Source organism: Trichomonas vaginalis, chromosome II (genome assembly GCF_026262505.1).
Source record: "Trichomonas vaginalis G3 chromosome II, whole genome shotgun sequence".
Lineage (NCBI taxonomy): Eukaryota > Parabasalia > Trichomonadida > Trichomonadidae > Trichomonas > Trichomonas vaginalis.
The window spans coordinates 4378611-4397892 of NC_067204.1; the positions used below are offsets into that span (position 1 = coordinate 4378611).

The window sequence follows — 19282 nt, forward strand, 5'->3', positions numbered from 1 at the left end:
TACAAAACTGACAACACTTTGACCGAGTAGTTTTTTGTGCTGAACAAAGTGTCATATAAACATCTGTCAAAAGCCGCTTTTTAACTTCACTTAAAATGCCACGTAAGCTACGTAAGAATATACGTAAGAGGAAGAGAGCATTGAAACATCCAATAGTAAAGACTAACACCACAACAACAGTTGCAACAACAAATTATGAATGACCCCACTATGTTGCAACAAATGTCAAGCAATCCTATGCTTTTAAACCGAGTTTTGGTGCACAGAGTGGAGGTTTAAGAGCGGCACTTTTAGCGAAAATGGCAGGCTATGGTGGAGCTGCAGACGGAACAGCCTATAACCCTCAAAGTCAAATGAATTTGAGTTCACTCAAAAATCAAAAAAACAGATGTCAAAAAGTCAAACATAGACATACAGAAGCAAATAAGTGAAAACGAAAAGAAACTAGAATATGACAGACACACAAAGAAACTCAATGAGTTAAACGTAGAGAAAAAGAAGAAAGAAGAACAACTGAAAGAACTAAGTACAGAGGAATATGCGAAAAAAGTGTCAGAAAAAGCAGCAGAAGTAGCAAAAATGGAACAAGATGTCATAAATTTGAAAAACCATACTACTCAATATAAATACTGAAAGATGAAGAGATAAAACAAAAAGCCCTGAAGACATATATGGATAGCGATGAGTATAAAAAAGAAGTTGAAGCAAATGTAAAGGCAGAAAAACTTTTACAGTTGCAAAAACCAAACCGTACAGTATGAAAACTTAGCACAAGAAAGTAAAAAAATAACGACGCGGCTATGCAAAAGGCAATGAAAAGCGCAGAATATATAAAAGCTAACAATGACTGGTTAGATGCCCAAGCCAACGCTAAAGCAGCCCAACTCAATAGGGTCAATAAGGACAAAAAATACAAGCGGATGAAGATAGTTCAAATGAAGCTTTAACAAATGCTGACTTTAAGAACGCTTTCGAAGCTCTTCATAGTAAGGTGAAACAAGTGAACGACTTCTCATCTGGAAAGAAACTGAAGTCTGAAGGTTTCGACAAAGAGTTAAAAGAAGTAGCACAAAATATGACGAAAATAACAGATGCAGCAACGAGACAGGCAGTTCAAAGTGCCTATGACGCCGTTAGAGCAACTGTTGTGAAAAGTCAAGAAAAAGAGTTACAACAGACCAAAACAGACCTAGTAAATGCTTTCTTAAGAACGAAAAGTCAGGTAGGACATTACGCTGCAGATGGAACATATGTGCCAGCTGGTGGAACTTATATACCACCAAACCCTCCAAGAGAAGCACCTGCACCAGGACTACCTAGAACATTTACATCGTCACATGGACACAGACACAGGCATGCACCAAAACCAACACAACAACCAAACAACAACAACCAGCACAACAACCACCTCCACAACCAGCACAACAACCAACACAACAACCAGCACAGCAACCAACAGTTCAAAACCCTGCACAACAACAACCACAAACAGAGCAAGGACATAAAAGAAGTAGAGAACAAGGAAACCAAGAATTCTTAAAAATGCTTAAGAAGAGTGTGGTTCCAGATACTATTGACTTTAGTGACAGATATAAAGAAGCTATTAGAAAGTTCAAGGATGGAAATACTGACCCGAACCTATTTAGCTTTATGGCTCAGCACCAAAACGGATATAATCTCAAACCTGGAAAATACAAGCTCGCTAAGGGATATGATTTAATAGCATATCATCCAAATGACATGATGAATTTACTCCGAGATATTTGATGTCAGAGCTAAATGACAATTCAACTTTCGTCATGAAACGCGTAAAAAATAGAGACGGAACGAAAGAACAAAGCTTATGAATGCGGATGACGTAGATAGGGAAATTGTTGAAAACGGTCTCGGAATATATGAAATGCCAGCAGATGAGGTACAAGAAACTCCACAGGAAGAAGTTCAGATACAACCAGACATGGAAGAAATAGTTCAGCAACAACAGCTAGAAGAGCCTGAAGGAAACGAACAAGTCCTTCCTTTGGAAACTAACTTCACAGAACTAGATGAAGATTTGGAACAGCCGAAAAATCTTGACCCTCAACAAGAGTATGCGGAGAATATGGAATATTTCCAAGAGTCTAAAAAAAATTCGGCTGACATAGTAGAAGAATATCGAAAAATGTTTGCCGACATACAAAAGACTCCAACACCAGATGAAAATATTCAGCATAGAATGGAAGTACTGAAAGAAAATGTACACAAATACAACAACCCTTTTTACTTACGAGCATTTAACGTTCAATCTTCGGATGAACTCGGTGAAAATAAAAGGTTAAATTTCAAGAAAACATATAGAAATGAAACATTGTTTAAAGTTCATTCAGAACCTAACCAAGATGGAAACAAACCTACTTTTGTTTCTGCAGACGATGGAACTACAATGAGATGGGGTCATAAAGCTAACCCGGATAGGTGGTTCATAAACTTACAACCACAATTCCAAGAAGTTGTAGACGCAATGGAAGAATGGTGAACCAGATATAGCTGGTATTTTCAGCGCGGCTTTAATGCCATTGAAAGATATGAAACATGCAGATATTTTGGACCAGTATGAAATGAACATGGCTGATGGAAATATAACACCTGACGTTCTAAACATTTATCTCAAAGAACTACACAGAACCATAGAGATGGTATATTTGGTGAAGAGTTTAGAAAGAAAGTTAGGGAGAGGAAGGAAGAGAACCTATTGTACATGACCTTGCAAACGAAAGTTTACAAAATGTCATAAAAACTTACTTTGCAGACAATGAACCGAGAAGGATGAATATTTAAGAAAACTCAAATGGACAGTACCAAATGAAAATGTTAGTATTGAAAAACATGTTCCTTGACAAAATAAAACCAACTACAGAATATAACGACGCAAGACTGAAAAGATTGGGTAAAAGCTTTCCCATTCACAAAAGATATAGTTGGTAACATGGAAAGAAAACCAGAATGGCTACAAAAACATATATTTGGAAACGAGCTTATTCCATATGGACAAGGCACTGTTTGAAGAGCTTGAACCGGAAACTCAGGAAAAGAGTCATGCAAACAATACGCGAAGACTCAAATACAACTATGACAAACTCTTTCTAGGATATAGGTTACCTGAGATGGGCGACCAGAGCCCAAAGGCAAAAAGGACATGGGAAATTTACAACATACTAGGTGAACATGAGGCAAAGATGCAACAACTTGAAGCAGAGGGCAAGTTACCAAAACGACACCAAAGAAGAGAGAAGAGTAGAACAAAGTGAAAGTAGTAGTGAAGAAGTAACTTCATCTAGTGAAAGTAGTGGCAATGAAGGAAAAAGAAGAGTTAAAAACTCAGTCAGGAAGAAAGTAAAGCTTGGTCCACGTGGTGTTCTATTATGACATATAAATCCAACTATTCTATATTTTTACCCATATGAAATGTACGCCGCTCAGAATATAACGCCAACAGTTTTGGATGCTATGAATGGAAATGTTTCCGAATGGTATATAACGAATGCGACAATGCCATTAGAAGGTCAGAAATAGTTCCTGGAACTTACGAATATACAACTGCTGTTTCTTATGGAAACGTAGGTGAGTTTGGAGAAGGTTCTTCAACAACAGTAGATATTGCTTGCGACAGGTTTCATATAATTTCTATTGACAACTCTTTCTTATACGTGGAACAAGACATTTGAAATAAAACCTTCTGCCAAGTTGTCTGACAAGAAAGGTTGCAATGGAATTTTCTATGTCGGATACCAATATGCTCCAGAAGTTTTCATGGGATATAAGATATATTCTAACTCTGACTTAGTTCAAACAGTAACATGGGCAAACTATGAATGGTTTCGCTTTGAGAAACTCAGTACAACCACAAGCTAGAGAACAAACAGACCAGTATGCAACCATTGAGAAAATAAGAAGACTTGACCCTAACGTTCCAGGAGTTTATGTTAACCTTTCTGGACAAACTGCAAGCAGCAGTAACCAAAGTAAAATTGAAACTTAGAGTTCCTTTTGTCATCTTTCCTCATCTTCAGGTTTTTAAGATACTTGCCAAACTGGGCAGGAAAAATTTCTATCGAACTTACTCCAAGCAAAAATAACTTAGTCATTGCACCAACACAAGACCCATTCACTACTGTAGCGAACTGGTGGAGCCGTTCTGTGACTTTGCAAAGACAAAGTTGACTTAGACTTTGGTTTCTCAAACCTCAACACTGAAGTAAACTACTACTTCAATGCTGCTGGAACTGCTTGGGACCCAGTTAAGTTCACATGCGAAAAATTTGAATGCAAGAGAATAGAAAGCAGACTTGCAGTCTATATGTTGGACCCAGATATTTCAAATGCTTTAGCTGCCAAATATATTGCAGTTCCACTTATGTTCCCTATACACCAAATATCTGTCAAAGACTTTGCAGGTGAAGTTGGAAACCAAAGTGCTGACCCAGGTGCAAGAACAGATATTGCCTTCAACAACTGCAATAAACATGCAGATACTATGTTTGTACTGTTCAGACGAACTTATAAATGACTATTCTTGTTTTCTACAACCCCGGTATTAAATATCATATAAACATAGATGGCAAATACTATCCAAGAGAAGAATATTCTACAGTTGAGGATATGAGGTCATACAACTTGACATTAGATGCTATGAACTTTAACAACAACTTCACAACAACCATAAACCCTGAAATGCAAAGTTCTATTATGCCATATGTGAAAGTATGGACCCATACAGGAGCTCAAAACACTCAATATACAAATGGAGACCGTTCAAACTTTTGGCTTGGCATTCCATTTGCTGACTCAGAAGACTTTATGGGTGGTATTTCAACTGTTGGTACTGTACAAATACAATATACTGGTGACAGAGACGGTCCAGATGAATTGAAAGCAAAGAAGTTTACAAAACCAATAGCACTTTTCACGGAAGATGCTCTTTTGAAGATTCGTTCGATGAAACCTGCTGGGGCTCCTCAGATTGGTATAACGACAGCTTCCATCGAGCAGATTTTGGCAGCAGGTCAGTAAGTTGTTCTTGAACTGACTTCTCTCCGTCAAATATTGACAGTACGCCAGTCTTAACATAGTATTGTATTAAAAACTTAGCTTTAGAAATATCTGTAAGTTTTGTTGTTATATTTTTGTCTGCTTCAAGAACTTTCACCATCTCGGTTATACCAACTTTCTTTGCTTTATGAAAATATTTTGGTTCAGCAAAGACTGCTATTCTATAACATTTTCCATTGTTTGTATAAAGAACTATTCTATCAATGAACTTGTATTGTTTGTGTGTGTAAACTTTGTTTTGCTTCAATTCGAAGAGATACTCAAATACGTCCATCTTTTTATTCTAAGTAAAATGTCATTTCCGAAAAATAGAAGCGTAAGTGTTTCAAAAGGTTTAATGGCGATGGCAGATGTGAAGTTAAATTCACCAACTCAAACAAACAGTCAAAGTGTTGTTGTCAATGTCAAAGAAAGAGATGTTGAAGTGGGGAAACCATACGAAGACGAAGATGGTATAACAATAGTTCCTGTAAAAGAACCAACATATCCTGAAGTTAGCAGAGACTTAAGTTCTGTTGCAGATATTCGAAACGACTACATGCAACTGAAAGATAAGCTTAAAACTCAGGAGAAGATTTGTCAAGCTTTAGGTCTAATGTTAAACTTGGTCGAACACAACCCTGTAAAAGTGAACTCTTATGTCATCGCACCTCATGAAATTTTGAAAGAACTATTGAAACTTTTGACAGAGGCAGACGATATAAACATCAAAGAAATAGAACCCGACATTGCTTGCTGTGGTGTTTCATACAATGTCATTGACAAGATATACGTTATGAAAGGAGGTGAAACGTTGAACTTAAAATATAGTTTCCCAGACGTCATAAAAATATTTGACGACCACAACATTTCATTAAAATTTAGTTGCTAAGTAAAAATGGCAGAAGACATAGTGGTTTATACTATTACGACTAAAAACCCTGAGTCATATAATTCTATAACAACAAACTTACAAAGTCCTCAAGGACGATATTGTAAACTGACCTTAAACACGATGACGACTAAAGCCTGTTTTGCTCTTTTGACACCAGAAGACTTTGTTGTTGTGAATGGTAAAAAATACTCTTTGAAGATACTTACTCAGATATACCACCAACAGGTTTTGTTGACTTATTTAATACTTTAAGGACGGATGTAACATGTGCTGCAACTAGAGCAGGTTTCATTATGTTTGGATGTCCGACTGAGTTTACTATAAACGATATGAGCTATAATACAAAACTTATATCTGGTTTTTACTACCAACAGTTTCCTATAACAGGAAAAGGTGTCATACAAGGTTTGTCTGTTCCATTGACTTTAAGTACACCTATTTTATATATTGTTTCAAACTTAGGTTCAAAGTGCTATTCGAATGTCGACAGAAACTACTATGACCAAAAGATACTCATGCGTATAAACAACACTTTCTCTGCTGGTTTGCCTATTGTTCATTCGAATGCAGAGTTTTCAGCTTTAGTAACTCAAACACTTTGCAAACATAAACTTAACCTTAGTTGACGCAAACTTTGTTCCTGTAAAACTTTTATGTCCTATGTATTTGTCAATGACGGCAGAAAGTTTCGAATTGGAAGATGCAACTGGTGAAAGTATTGTACTACAAGAACAACTTCAACAACAAATAGCTCAAGAACAACAAATGCAACAAATAGCTCAAGAATAAAAAAAAATATTTTTTTTTATTTTTATAAAAAATGTACAGAATAGACGTTTCAGATTTTTATGACTTCCAAGCGTTCAGAAATATGTGTCCATTTCGAGACTATAACAAAGCAGTCGAGAATTTGAAACGTTTAGTCATTTATGTCGACTCTGCCCCAGAATGTTATGTCATGAAAGAATGGGATGTTGTCTTTAACAAACCAAGAGCGACAATAGTTTCAGAACAAGAATGTAAACAGAAACTTAAGAAAATAAAAGTTGTACAAGTTGGTATGAAGATGTTAGATGCTTGGGATATCTTATTGTCAAAACTTGAAGATTTTTCAGTTCGTGGTATAAAGTTCTATACACCTTCTCCAAACTTCTATTCTATCTTCACTGGATATAAATATGAACAAGTAGAATGGAAGAAAATGTTATAGAAGCTTGGTTAGACCATGTCAAAGAAATTATATGCAATGGAAACGAAAGAGTCTATGAGTATATCTTATGTTGGTTTGCAAACATCTTACAACATCCAAGTGCTAAAAATGAAACTGCTCTCATTGTAATTGGAAAACAAGGAACTGGTAAGAACACTTTCTTTACAGATATTTTGCAAACTGTTAGAAGGCTATTCGAACCCGAATATGACAAACTTAGAAAACATCTGCGGTAAATTTAACTCTTCAATAGAGAATATGAAACTTATAGTATGTAACGAACTTCAAAGTATAGATACAACAAAAGTTTTGAACTCGATGCTTTGAAGAGTCTTATAACAGACAAAGTTGGAGTTGTTGAAAGAAAATATAGACCAAAGAGTTTGTGAAAATGTTGCAAATTTCATCATGGTTTCAAACAACGCCGTTCCGATGAAGTTAGAAAGTTCTGACAGAAGATATGTAGTTGTCAGAACGTCAGAAGCTCATATGCAAGATACAGAATATTTTGACGACTTAGCAGAAACTTTACACCTAACTTTTACAACCACTTGTTCTCATATTTCATGACATTAGATATTTCTAAGTTCAATCCAAGACAAATTCCACATACCGAAGAGAGACAAACATTGTTAGAAGCAAACAAGAGTGTATATGAACTGTTTATAGATGAGACTAACTTTGAGTGTTTAGATGAAAGGTCATTGTACGATTCGTATAAACAGTATTGCAAGAGTATGGTTATATGACAGCGTCTAAACGAACATTCTTGGCAAATGTCAAAAATCTTTTAGACGTACAGAATGGTGTATATACAAAGAAAAATTTTTCTGAGTAAATTTTAAAAAAAATATTTTTTTTATCCGATAGAAAAGATGACGAAATTCATCTCAGTCAACAAGTACATGTCAGGACTTAAAGAAGAACTAGACCCATTCACATATTTGAATGTTTACTTCTACCATTTTGAAAAGTCTACATTTGACAAAGTTTGGAACATCGAACCAGTTAAGTTTGCTATTGTGACTAAAAATGGTGCGAAATTTGAAGACTTAGACATAGAAGGTTTGTTAACAGTCAAAGAAAGTTTTGACAGAAGGTTCTCAAACCTTAAAGAAGGCAAAGCATACAAACTTGTTATACCTTATGAACCAAAGAAAGCAGACGACTATGAATATTATGAGTCTAAGATAGTTGAAGTTCAAGGTAAATTGGGTAAAAAGATTTTAGAGTCTAAGCCAGTGTTTGCTCCTAAAGAGGAAGAGAACATTGACATTGACCCAGAAATGTTCTAAAAATAAAATTTTATTTTTACATGTCAAATTTCTTCTTCTCTGGCTCTGGTTCTTTCTTCTCTTCTTCTTCTCTGGTGGAGTTATGTCAAACTTCTCAGAACCATATTTTTGTAAAAGTGCTTTGTCATTTAATAGCTCTTCTATTCTGTTTTCTATTTCATTTTCAAGAACAGCGCATGTGTCTTCTTTGCATTCTAAGAAGTTTTGTTGGACTTCATCTCTCCAAGAGGCGTCATCTCTGTCAACAAGTCTGTCATTGACAAATTTTAAGACTTCTCTGCTTAAGGTTTTATGGTTCTTGTCATATTCCCAGAAACAGAACTTTAGAACAAATTCCCCTTTCTTGTTTACACTATGTAAGATTTTATGGTCGACAGATGTTTTGCTGTCGAAAAGCTTGTCTCGAATATAGATAGCGAAATCGCTAGACATTTCCTAAAAGATAAAAATTTTAATTTTTCTAAAAATATGTTAGAAAAAAAGTTTGCTGACATTGACAAGAAATTTGAGAATGTTTTAAATAAGAACAAGAGGAAGTTGGAAAATGCTCAGATAAAACCCATACATGACAAGTTCCTATTTGCTCAGAATGGTATAACAGGTCTAATTGCACCGCCTGGGTCGGGCAAGACTTTCACTTATCTTAAAATGGCTGCACAACAACAAGAACTAGATGAGAAGAACCCATTCTATGAGTTAGTTGTCATTTGTAGTACTTCTGGTCAATTTGACCAAACCGTCAATTCGTTCAAAGATATTATAAAAAAGTCTAAGTTAGTATGTATAAAAGACTCTGAGTTGTTAGATTGGATAAAGAAGTACCAAAGAAGAGTTTTGAAGTACAATGCTATAAATGAGTATGTCAATTCTAAGTTTAAAGACCCAAATGAGGAAATGCAGAGAATATTAGAGAAGAAACACTTCAGAAACAAACAGAAAGAGATTGAGTACCTTTCGAAGAAATTGCAATCTTACGATTGGAAGACTTACCCTCACAGATGTCTTCTTATCTTAGATGACTTTGCTTCTCATCCTTTGTTAAAGAACAGAGAACAAGACATGTGTCGAATTCTCAAGAAGCTCAGACACTTTAACATCTCAGTTGTCATTTGTGTACAGACAGCAAAGAGTTTAAGTAAGGATGTAAAGAGAATACTTACTGATATCATACTTTTCCCCGGATTGTCCGAAGACGATTTCATGGAACTTATGAAAGAGTCCATGGCAGGTAAGTTTGACAGACATGAACTATGGGAGAAGTACAAAGTCATACAAGACCCTCATACTTCTTTCAGAATTCACATCTACGCAAACAAAGTTCAAATTGTAAAAAGTCAAGCGTAAAAATGTAAGTGTTTGAGTCTTAGTCTGTTGTGGTGCTGGGGCTGTCGGTTCTTCTGGCTTTGGAATGGACTCGGTTGGTGGTACGTCACATCGTTTGTGTCCTGTCGGAAGGAAGGACTTTTCCTGTCGGAAGGAAGGACTTTTCCTGTCGGAAGGAAGGACTTTTCCTGTCGGAAAGAAACTTTTCCTGTCGGAAAGAAAAACTTTTCCTGTCGGAAAGAAAAATTTTTCCTGTCGGAAAGAAAAATTTTTCCTGTCGGAAAGAAAAATTTTTCCTGAAGGTCGGCCAAAAAGTTCTCAATTTTCGAAAATTTGAATGGTTTACGGACGGACAACTGGAAAAATTTTTCCTGTTGGAAGGAAAATTTTTTCCTGTCGGAAGGAAAATTTTTTCCTGTAGGAAGGAAAATTTTTTCCTGTAGGAAGGAAAATTTTTTCCTGTTGGAAGGAAAAACTTTTCCTGTAGGAAGGAAAATTTTCCTGTAGGAAGGAAGGACTCGGAATGCAGAAGGATTTGACAAGACAATTTACCTTATAGAGCTACCTGAGCCATCTGACTTTCACAAAAGACCAAAAATAAACGCTTTACATGTATTTTTCAGCAACTTCGTCAAATAATTTTATAGCTTTATCTATCTCATCTACTTCAAACGTTTCTTTACCTTTTATGGGAGCACCATACATTTTCTCAAACTTTTCAAGTAGTTCTGTTTCAGCAGCTCTCATATCATTCACAAACACAACCTTGACTCTATTGACTATACTGTCATATCTTTGAGTTATATTATATGTTCTTCCTATCTTATATCTCTTTGTATTGAAGTCCTTCGGTTTCTGAACGATGTAAAGTAAGCCTTCACTGCAACGTTCCGTATCGAATGAACCATATGTTATGAAATTATATCCAACAACTGGGTCTAACCATAACAAAACTATTGGTATAAGACTTTTGTCAATGAGATATGCTGTAGTTCCACAGAATCTTACCGATATCATAAGCTCAGGATTTCTTGTCAAAATTTTCTGAGTTGAAGCAATTCCAACCCAATGCCATGTTTTCTTTCCAAATGGTGATATAATGTCTGACAAAGAATATTTGTTGTATTTCTTTGAGTATCTTACGTTTAAATCACCTATTCTAACCACTTTGGTGTCATTGTCTATCTTTTTAACTGTTTCAAACTCAGTGTTTGTCATTTCCTGTTCTTACATACAAAATAAAAAAAATATTTTAAAAAAAACTAGCGTTAATTTTATTTTTTCTATCTTGTATAAAAGATATGATTTCATAGAGTTTTTTTACGATTTTCATGAGTTTTGGCGACTGGGGTTTTTTACCTACTCGCAATTTTTCACGATTTCAGGGATTTTTTTGACGAAGTGAAAAGTTGACTTCGTCAAAAATAACAGTTATATAATGAAAAAGTGTCATTTTTTTCATGTCAGAAGACTCGAAGGTGCAACACTTCCAAAATACCGACGAACTCAGAAGAGCAGCATGGCAGTATGTTCTTGACAACTTCTTTGAGTTCTCCAGGTACACCTTGGAAAATGCTGAAGAACTCCGACACAGAGAATTTGGAGAAATTGCGCTCCAATACTACCTTGACAAACAAAGGGTAAAATAAGACTAAAAACTTAACGTTTAAAAAGTGACATTTTTATGAGCTCCGAGTCACCGAGAAAACTTGGTCAGATGTTAGCAGCTTACTTCCCTGAGGAGGATGGAAGCGTTACATACGTAAGGTTCAAAAACAACGAACCTGGAATTGCGTACAAATTCGCAATTACATGACCGTGGAAGAGTACGAAAGGTTCCTACAAGAGAAACCAGCTCTAAACAACTCAGAAAAGAAAGAATAAAAAGTTTAACTCGTAATTGTTTATTTTTTTACTTGTATGGGCAAGCTGCAAGAATGAAGTCGACTATCTCAGTCTTTGTCTTGACCAGTTGGACGGCTCTTGCGAGTATGTCTGTTTTGCGGTCTCCAGCTGGTGTCTGACCTTCGTAATTGCGCATGTTCTTGAGAGCTCCAACTGTAAATGGTTGTAGATGAAGAGTCTCTCAGACTGCTTGAGGTAGTCGTCTCTGTCTTTGACCGAATCTGTGGTACGAGTCGAATCGGTCGATTTGAGGGAAGAGACTGAAAGCCTGTCGTCTTCCATTGGAGCTGTAGCATACTCTTTGCGTAAGCGGTTCAGACCTTCTTCGAAGTCTTGGTCTCTCTTCGATTGGATTGAGATTGGAATTGCTGGGGTGGAGCTTGCTGGAACATCCAAGGGTTGGGGAAGTAAGGCATAGGTTGAGGAGGGTAGTTCGGGAAGCCTTGTGGTGGGTAGTAACCTTGAGGTGGAAATTGGTAGTAATACGGAGGTACTTGCTGGAACTGAGGTACTTGCTGGAACTGAGGTGCAGGGGCTGGTGCTTTAGGTTCTTCTGGTTTGGGAATGGACTCGGTTGGTGGGACGTCAGTCATCCGTTTGTGTCCTGTCGGAAGGAAGAACTTTTTCTGTCGGAAGGAAAAACTTTTTCTGAAGTTCGACCAAAAAGTTCTCAATTTTCGAAAATTTGAATGGTTTACGGACGAACAACAGGAAAATTTTTTTCAGTTGTCGGGAAAACATTTTCCTGTCGGATGGAAGAACTTGGAATGCAAGAAAGACTTGACGAGGCAATTTACCTAATTGAAATTAACGACTGCTTAAAAGACTACTTGCGCAAGGTAATGAAGCCCAAGGTCAAGTTCATCTCTATTTCTGGAAGGTCTACACTTCAGCTCGAGACTTCGACTGGAATTCCAATTCAAATACCAGACGGGACAGCCTACGATGGCATAAAGGACGCCAAAAGAGAAGCTCTTGTTAAGTTCCTAAACAAACGTCCTTGGATAAAAATACCAAACAAGGAGAACCCCCTACCCCATATGAAATTGGCAATTCAGTCTCTCCTTCACTTCTCTGGTCAACCGTTCTACATAACCTCAGAAGGCGACATCCAACCAGTTCAGCAAACATCTATATGGCACGTTTAGAGTAAAAACATTTTTTTCATTTTTTGAATGAAGCAAGTTAAATTCGTCCCACACCAAACTCAATGGACCGATGAAGAGTTTCAAGCTATGGTTGAAGGTGTTGAGAACGACATAGACGGCGAACTTGAAGGAGCTCAAATCACAATTGCAACCAAAATTGCAGAAGTCAAGGAACAGATAGCTCCACTTAAAGCTACCAAAGCTACTCTTGACCTCATGGATAGTTACCGTTTAGATGTCAAGAGTGGAATAAGACAATTAAAATTAAAACTTCTAAACTACGAAGCTATACTCCAAAAGTTAGCAGAAATGAGAAGACTTTACCAGAGCTACTTACATGTAAGGGACTTACCTTCAAGCAGTCCGACCAAAGATGAATTTGTTGACATTGTCCCAATTTTGTCCGAAAGTCAGCTCAGATGTTTCGAACTGCTCCCAACATATCCAGAATATGAACGTTTGCCTGAACTCTTCCGCAATCTCAAAAAACGTTTTTTGGTTCTCATGTTCGAAACTTTTATCGGAAGAGACAACAAACGTTCAGAAGAAGAACAAGATATTATTTTAAACTTGTTGTATGACTTAACCGTCATAACAAGCTTTTTGAAGTAAAACCGTCATTCTCAAACCACTTCATTTTTTCGATGTCCGAACAAGCACCGAAGCCAAACTCAATGGCAGATGTCCTTTCAAGGTTGCCAGACAAGCGCCCAGTTCAAATTCAAATTGCCCAATTGAACGCTCATCTGACAACCACCATTAAGACTATCCAAAGTAGTCTTATGGAAGAGATAACCAATCTCAAAGTCGAAGTCCTCACGAACCAAGCTTCCAATAAGAAAGTCCTGAACGATTTCGCGGAAACCTTGCGCCAATACAACATAGAGAACCAAAACCTTGCCAGACTCATCTACCGTTTCTTCGAAGAGATAGACACCATCTGGAAGGTACTCGGAAAGGACAGAACATGCAACACCGTACTTCGTGAGTACCAAATTGAAGAAGGAATTTTCGAGGAAGAAGAGAAACACGAAGAAGAAGAGGAAGAAGAAGAGAAACACGAAGAAAAGGAAGTTTGGGCAACCTTTTGCCGATGACAGTTATGAAATTTCCCAACCCTACCCATACAAAATCCGCAACAAGGAGACCGGCAAGGTTCTTACCCCAGTCCTCAACAACTTGGGACACTTGAGCCTTACCCTTCGGAATTACGGTACAATTTCCATGGGAAGGCTTGTCGGTATGCAATGGGTTCCAAATCCAAACAAGAAGGCGAAGGTCAGACACATTGACGGTGACAAGCTCAACAACCGTAAGGAGAACCTCGAGTGGTTCTAAGAGTAAAAAAATTTTATTTTAGGGGGAAACCCCAAGTAAATTTAAGTTTTTAGTTGCATAAGTAGCTTAAATTAATGGTCATTTGCAAAATTAGTTCCCGACCTCTGAATTGGACTCTTTCGTCATCCCAGTTGCGTAGGAGGTCGTCCCAGAGGAGTTGGTAGAATTGCCAATCCAAGGACGATTTGTCCTCCCAGGCATTGAGGATGTACTGCTCGTAGAGTCTCATGACCTCTGCCTTGCACCAGACACCCTCTCCCTTGGAACGTAAGGCTTCTTCGAAGTGCTCGAATGCGATTGGCTGCTTGACCATCTGAAATGACACTTTTTGTCCGTTTGGTCAATGTTTGTGTCTCGTGCCATAGTCGACGAAAATACAGACAAACAGGTTATATATGAGTTTGAGACCAAGAATTCCCCACATTTAAATTCAAATTCGAATAAAAATTTTTTTACTTCATGCAATGTTTTATTTCTGTGCCGTCTTCAAGTATACCCCAATACTTACGCTTGGAGAGGACATGAACTTCGGAAAATACCTTGTCTAGCTTAAAACAGCCCATTTTCTCACCGACTAAACCCATTTCAATGAGTTTGTTGTATCCTTCTTCGTTCGTCATGAGTGCATCGATGTTCTCATAGTATACCTTCACTTTCGATTTAACCTCTGAGAAAAATTTGTTGTAGTTGTCGAGGACTGCTTTTGCGAACTGAGGATAGACCAATGTTCGACAATAGGTTTTACTGTGGTTACTAAGCCATTTTGACCTTCGGTGAACTCGTACTTCAAAACAAAAGGGAAGAACCTTTCAACAAAGTTGTCGACCTTCTCATAGTGTTTACTCTTCATCTTTTGAGGTTTCTTAATGGAATACCCCCAAGTCGAGTTCATAAGCAATTTGAGTGTCATTGCAAGTTTGGGGTTTGAAGCTTTCCTAATATCATAGAGTTGTTGTATGACCTTTCCAACTGTATAGTTCCTTCCCGGGAACTCACCGTTTTCGTTTGGAATTCCAGTCGGGATATATTGGACAAACCTCATGTACGCAGCGTTAAGGTCGACATAGTATATCTTTTCATATGAGTCGAACTTATCGCATCCAATCGGCCCGGTTCGTGGAAATTCAAGTGAGTCTCTTATCTTCTGAGAAACCTCGCCTGTTATCTCATAAACATCGTCGAAGCAACCTGTTTCATATAAAACCTTCTGACCTAGCTCAGATGCTCTCCAATACAATTTGACATCAACTGGATGTCTCAATGGAAGTTTGTTTATAGCATCTTGAAGTTCTTGCAACCTCATTGGAAGTTCTTCTGGTTCAGGTTGGTATCCGAACAATCCAACTCCTTTTGGAGCTGTGTACTTCTTTTGTGCTAGAACTTTGTCCGGAACGACTTTTGGTCTCACTAACAATGAAAAATTTGTTTCATCTTTTGGTACAAAAGTTTCTGTCAGCTTGTCATCTGGAATTGGTTCCAACAAGCCTTTCTCGAAAAGAATGTTAACAGCTCTGACAATGTTGCATTTGCCCTTTCCGAACAATGGGTTTGTAAGACTTTCGTTTAACATGAAGTGGTTGTGGACAAGTACAATCTTCAACCATGGCAATTTGAAGTCAACAACATAGTCATCGTGCGAAGAACCTTTCTCAGTCGGAATGTTGACTCGGATATTGACATTTGCCAACGGTGCAATTTTTGACAATTGCCCTCTGAGAATGTACCTTGTCTTCACACATGACTCAAGATACTTCATTTTCTCATCTGTAACAAGACCAGAGTTCCTGAGACATGTAAGAATACAAGGTTCATTGACAATTTTTTCAATTGAATTGTAAATTCCATACCTTGTCAAGTCAATGTCAGACTTATTTCTGAACGGGAAGTATCCAGCATGTTGTCTGACTGCTTGAGGGTTGGGTTGGTACCATTCAAACTTCACACTTGCAATTCCTTCAATTGCATTCAAAATGTCTGAGTCGGAATCAACCATTTGTTCTCTCTTTGTAGTCTTGAAAGCGTCAAGAAGTTGTGCGGCTGTTGTGACATTGCCATGGGCATAGTAAATATGACCATCCAAATCTGTTACGGTTAGTCTGAGATTGTATCCTTTCTTATTTCCGTCTTGTATGGCAGCAAGTACACCCATGAAGCCTTCTTTGTTCTTTCCTTCGTCAAAGTTTACTGTAAAGGTTCGACCAGATGTAATTTTACTTCTAACTTCACGATACTTTTCATATGCATATCTTGTTCTTTCCATGGGAGCATGTGCGTCTTCACCTTTTCCTTTTTTCCTCCTCAAAGGATGCAATTGTTCGTCATGTTTCCAGTAGAATCTGGCAAAGCCGTCGTGTCCTTCAACTTGAGGCTCACTAACATTGAAAGGCATGTCCATAAGACGTTCTTCTTCTAACCTCTCTAGTCTGTTTGGATAATTTGCGCGTGCTGTTTCTAAGTCCATTTCATAGCGAAGACCAGACAGTTTGTCATAGACTTTTATGGGTCTTCCCTTCCTATATTTAAACTTCTTTGAAACTCTCCAACCATATCTTTCTAACTCTGCTTTTATTCTAGCAGACCTTCTATCCATTCTATACGGGGGCATTTTTATAAAAATAAAAAAAATGTTTTTTCTTTACTTTACATAACCACCGGCTGCCATAAGTCTTTGACGCCAACCCATACCAGCTAATGAAGGTTGACTTGGTTTAGTTTGAAAACTAACCTTTGGTTTTGGTTTTTCTTCAGTTTTTGGTTTTTCTTCTTCTATTGGTTTTTCGTCACTTTTCGGTTCCTCTGACTTTACTTCACTTGCTGGAACAGTTGTGTCGTCAACATCTTCATAAATGTCATATGCCATTTGTTTCTGTTTTCCTTTCAACTTTTTGTGTTTGTTGTAAAGTTTAGAATATTTCGACTCTAAGTCAATGAGATGTTCTATAATGAACTGTTGGTCAGTGAAGTATACTTTCCCATCTGTTGTCTCGAAAATTCCTTCAGACTTCAATATTTTATTTGTGAGAGTCTGTTTCTTTTTTGAGATACTTGCCGTTCCATTTTTATGAAAAGTGACTTTGTAGTTAGGGTTTGTATTTCCAGACCTCACACTTTCTATTATTGAATTTTTCTCTTCATCTGTAAGTTCTTTGACAGGTTTTGACAATGGTTCTGAACTTTTTGTTTGTGGTGTCAAATCTACCGTTTCAACTTCTTCGGTCATTTCATCTCAGTAAAAAATTTTAGTTTGTTTTGTTTTCAACTGGTTGTTTAGGTTTTTTAAGTCGGTCTAAAACTTCCTGAGGTATAGGAGAACTTGACAAACACGTGGTTGTGTAACTGCTGGAAGCCGACAAATCCATCTTGAGCCCATTTGTCTTAAAGCTGTATTGTTCATTTCATCTCAGTAAAAAATTTTACATTCCCCAAGTTTGAGGTGGTTGAGGTTGGTTGTTGTTTACCCACTGTTGTGCATGGTTATATCCTCTGTTAAAGAATCTTTCACCTTGGTCCATATAGTGCCCTGCTTGGTTATAGTAGTCATTTGCTTTGTTATAGTAGTTTCCTGCTTGTCTTCCTACATTGTCCATCCATCCTTGAACTTTTCCTCTTGTTTCAGGATTTGGAATAAGATTTGCTGCATCTCGTGCTACCTCCCAACCTTTCTGTACAGTTTGTATAATAGGCTGAGCTTTCTCTTTCAGTATACCTAATGTACTCAAAATCTTCCTTCCAATTCCAAATGCACCTCTGGCTATTGTTCCCACTGCGGGTAAAAATCTAGATGCAACTCCTGCTAACGCGCCAAATAAACCCATTTCTTATAGGATAAAAATGACGAATCCAAACAAGGACCCGTATGTTTCTAAAGCAAACAAAGAAAGCACTCATGGTAAAAACTTTAGTTCAACACCAAATGCTTGGTTTATGGATATCTTGGAAAACATTCCGAGGTATAGAGAAGATGGACCACCATACTGGCTAATATTTGTCGGTCAAAACACAAGATACTGTGAAGCCATACCATTATGGTCCAAAAATATTTTAGATGTGAAAACTGCTTTGACAATATTCGTTGACAAATACCATCCAACAAAACTGACATCTGACTGTGAAAGTTCTTTCAAATCAGACGATATTAAAAACTATCTGCGTTCAAAAAATGTAAACCAATATTTCATTGTCGACCAAAACCATTCTGCTCTTGGTGTCATTGACAGTTGTATAAAAATCTTAAGAGACTTAAATCAACCACAAGGTGGTGAGGTAGATGAAATGTCATATGACGACAAGTATAGACACTTCTCCATGGCAAAGATGAGACAAGTTTTAAATATTTACAATAGCCGTAAACAAAAAGGTTTGGGAAACCATTCCCCCGAAGAAATGAAAAACAACCCCGACTTAGAGAAAGACTATATATTTAATAGTTTAGTCAAAAGAGACAAACAAGAAAGAATGCCAGGCTTCAAACTTAAGAAAGGTGACAAAGTAAAAATAGAAATACCTAAACGCGACCCATATGAAAATACTATTGACTATGACAACAATGGGAACTCGACAGGTACTCGCATTCGTGTTCGTAAAAATAGAAGAAAGTATACAAGAGAATATTATGAAGTTTTAGGCAAACATGGCAAAATGTACAGACTGCAAGCAGAAGATAAAACTACTATTGTCAGACCTCGTTTCAAACTTGTTAAGGTTCAAGGTGGTATACTTTCAAAGACAGTTCCTAACAAATATAAGACAACTCCTGACGAATATGCTAAAGAAGTTGAAAATGACGACTAAGCAATTCTATACCATGCGTAAACTGTCATGTAAGGTGGCATGTAGTCTTTACTTTGTCCCGTTGTTTGCGTATACCCTGAAACGCGATGTGTATGGTTTCCTCCTCCCTCAGTGTTACTCCAGTAACAATCTATAGCAAACTTAACGTTGTCTTTAACATCATATCCTTTACCTTTTATCATTCCTGACCAATCCAATATCTATGCTTATGCCAACCTGCTTGAGATGTACTTAAATCTATGTAGTGACTGTGCGCAGGTAAGTTTTCACCTGAAATCGTTTTACTTCCACCTGTTTCCTTTGAAGAGTT

General features: G+C 37.3%; 9 protein-coding genes and 4 pseudogenes across 13 annotated transcripts, besides 1 other annotated feature; 9 read left to right on the plus strand and 4 right to left on the minus strand.

Annotated features, from left to right (window-relative positions):
- The first annotated feature begins 800 nt into the window (after positions 1–800).
- On the plus strand, positions 801–2012 carry TVAGG3_0484930 (annotated as a pseudogene). The gene has a single exon. A coding segment is annotated over exon 1 (1212 nt).
- Positions 2013–2365: 353 nt separating this feature from the next.
- Positions 2366–19282: part of a mobile genetic element that runs on past the window's edge.
- On the plus strand, positions 4639–5049 carry TVAGG3_0484950 (protein of unknown function, DUF4106 family; the record flags this gene model as incomplete). Its single annotated transcript, XM_051235991.1, has 1 exon — positions 4639–5049. The coding sequence occupies one exon, from the start codon at positions 4639–4641 to the stop codon at positions 5047–5049; it is 411 nt and encodes a 136-aa protein (XP_051093815.1).
- Positions 5426–5959, plus strand: TVAGG3_0484960 (protein of unknown function, DUF4106 family; the record flags this gene model as incomplete). The annotated part of the gene is made up of 1 exon (XM_051235992.1): positions 5426–5959. One exon carries the CDS (start codon positions 5426–5428, stop codon positions 5957–5959), a length of 534 nt encoding a protein of 177 aa, XP_051093816.1.
- Positions 6783–7648, plus strand: TVAGG3_0484970 (annotated as a pseudogene). The gene has a single exon. A coding segment is annotated over exon 1 (866 nt).
- TVAGG3_0484980 (protein of unknown function, DUF4108 family) lies at positions 8048–8378 on the plus strand (the record flags this gene model as incomplete). The annotated part of the gene is made up of 1 exon (XM_051235993.1): positions 8048–8378. A coding segment is annotated over one exon (331 nt), but the record flags the coding sequence as incomplete, so codon positions are not given.
- On the plus strand, positions 11475–11674 carry TVAGG3_0484990 (annotated as a pseudogene). Its single transcript has one exon. A coding segment is annotated over exon 1 (200 nt).
- TVAGG3_0485000 lies at positions 11703–12288 on the minus strand (annotated as a pseudogene). The gene has a single exon. A coding segment is annotated over exon 1 (586 nt).
- Positions 12448–12843, plus strand: TVAGG3_0485010 (uncharacterized protein; the record flags this gene model as incomplete). Its single annotated transcript, XM_051235994.1, has 1 exon — positions 12448–12843. The coding sequence occupies one exon, from the start codon at positions 12448–12450 to the stop codon at positions 12841–12843; it is 396 nt and encodes a 131-aa protein (XP_051093818.1).
- On the plus strand, positions 12871–13455 carry TVAGG3_0485020 (uncharacterized protein; the record flags this gene model as incomplete). Its single annotated transcript, XM_051235995.1, has 1 exon — positions 12871–13455. One exon carries the CDS (start codon positions 12871–12873, stop codon positions 13453–13455), a length of 585 nt encoding a protein of 194 aa, XP_051093819.1.
- On the minus strand, positions 14231–14494 carry TVAGG3_0485030 (uncharacterized protein; the record flags this gene model as incomplete). The annotated part of the gene is made up of 1 exon (XM_051235996.1): positions 14231–14494. The coding sequence occupies one exon, from the start codon at positions 14492–14494 to the stop codon at positions 14231–14233; it is 264 nt and encodes an 87-aa protein (XP_051093820.1).
- On the minus strand, positions 15386–16441 carry TVAGG3_0485040 (uncharacterized protein; the record flags this gene model as incomplete). The annotated part of the gene is made up of 1 exon (XM_051235997.1): positions 15386–16441. A coding segment is annotated over one exon (1056 nt), but the record flags the coding sequence as incomplete, so codon positions are not given.
- TVAGG3_0485050 (phage tail repeat-like family) lies at positions 16817–17401 on the minus strand (the record flags this gene model as incomplete). Its single annotated transcript, XM_051235998.1, has 1 exon — positions 16817–17401. The coding sequence occupies one exon, from the start codon at positions 17399–17401 to the stop codon at positions 16817–16819; it is 585 nt and encodes a 194-aa protein (XP_051093822.1).
- On the plus strand, positions 18454–18972 carry TVAGG3_0485060 (uncharacterized protein; the record flags this gene model as incomplete). The annotated part of the gene is made up of 1 exon (XM_051235999.1): positions 18454–18972. The coding sequence occupies one exon, from the start codon at positions 18454–18456 to the stop codon at positions 18970–18972; it is 519 nt and encodes a 172-aa protein (XP_051093823.1).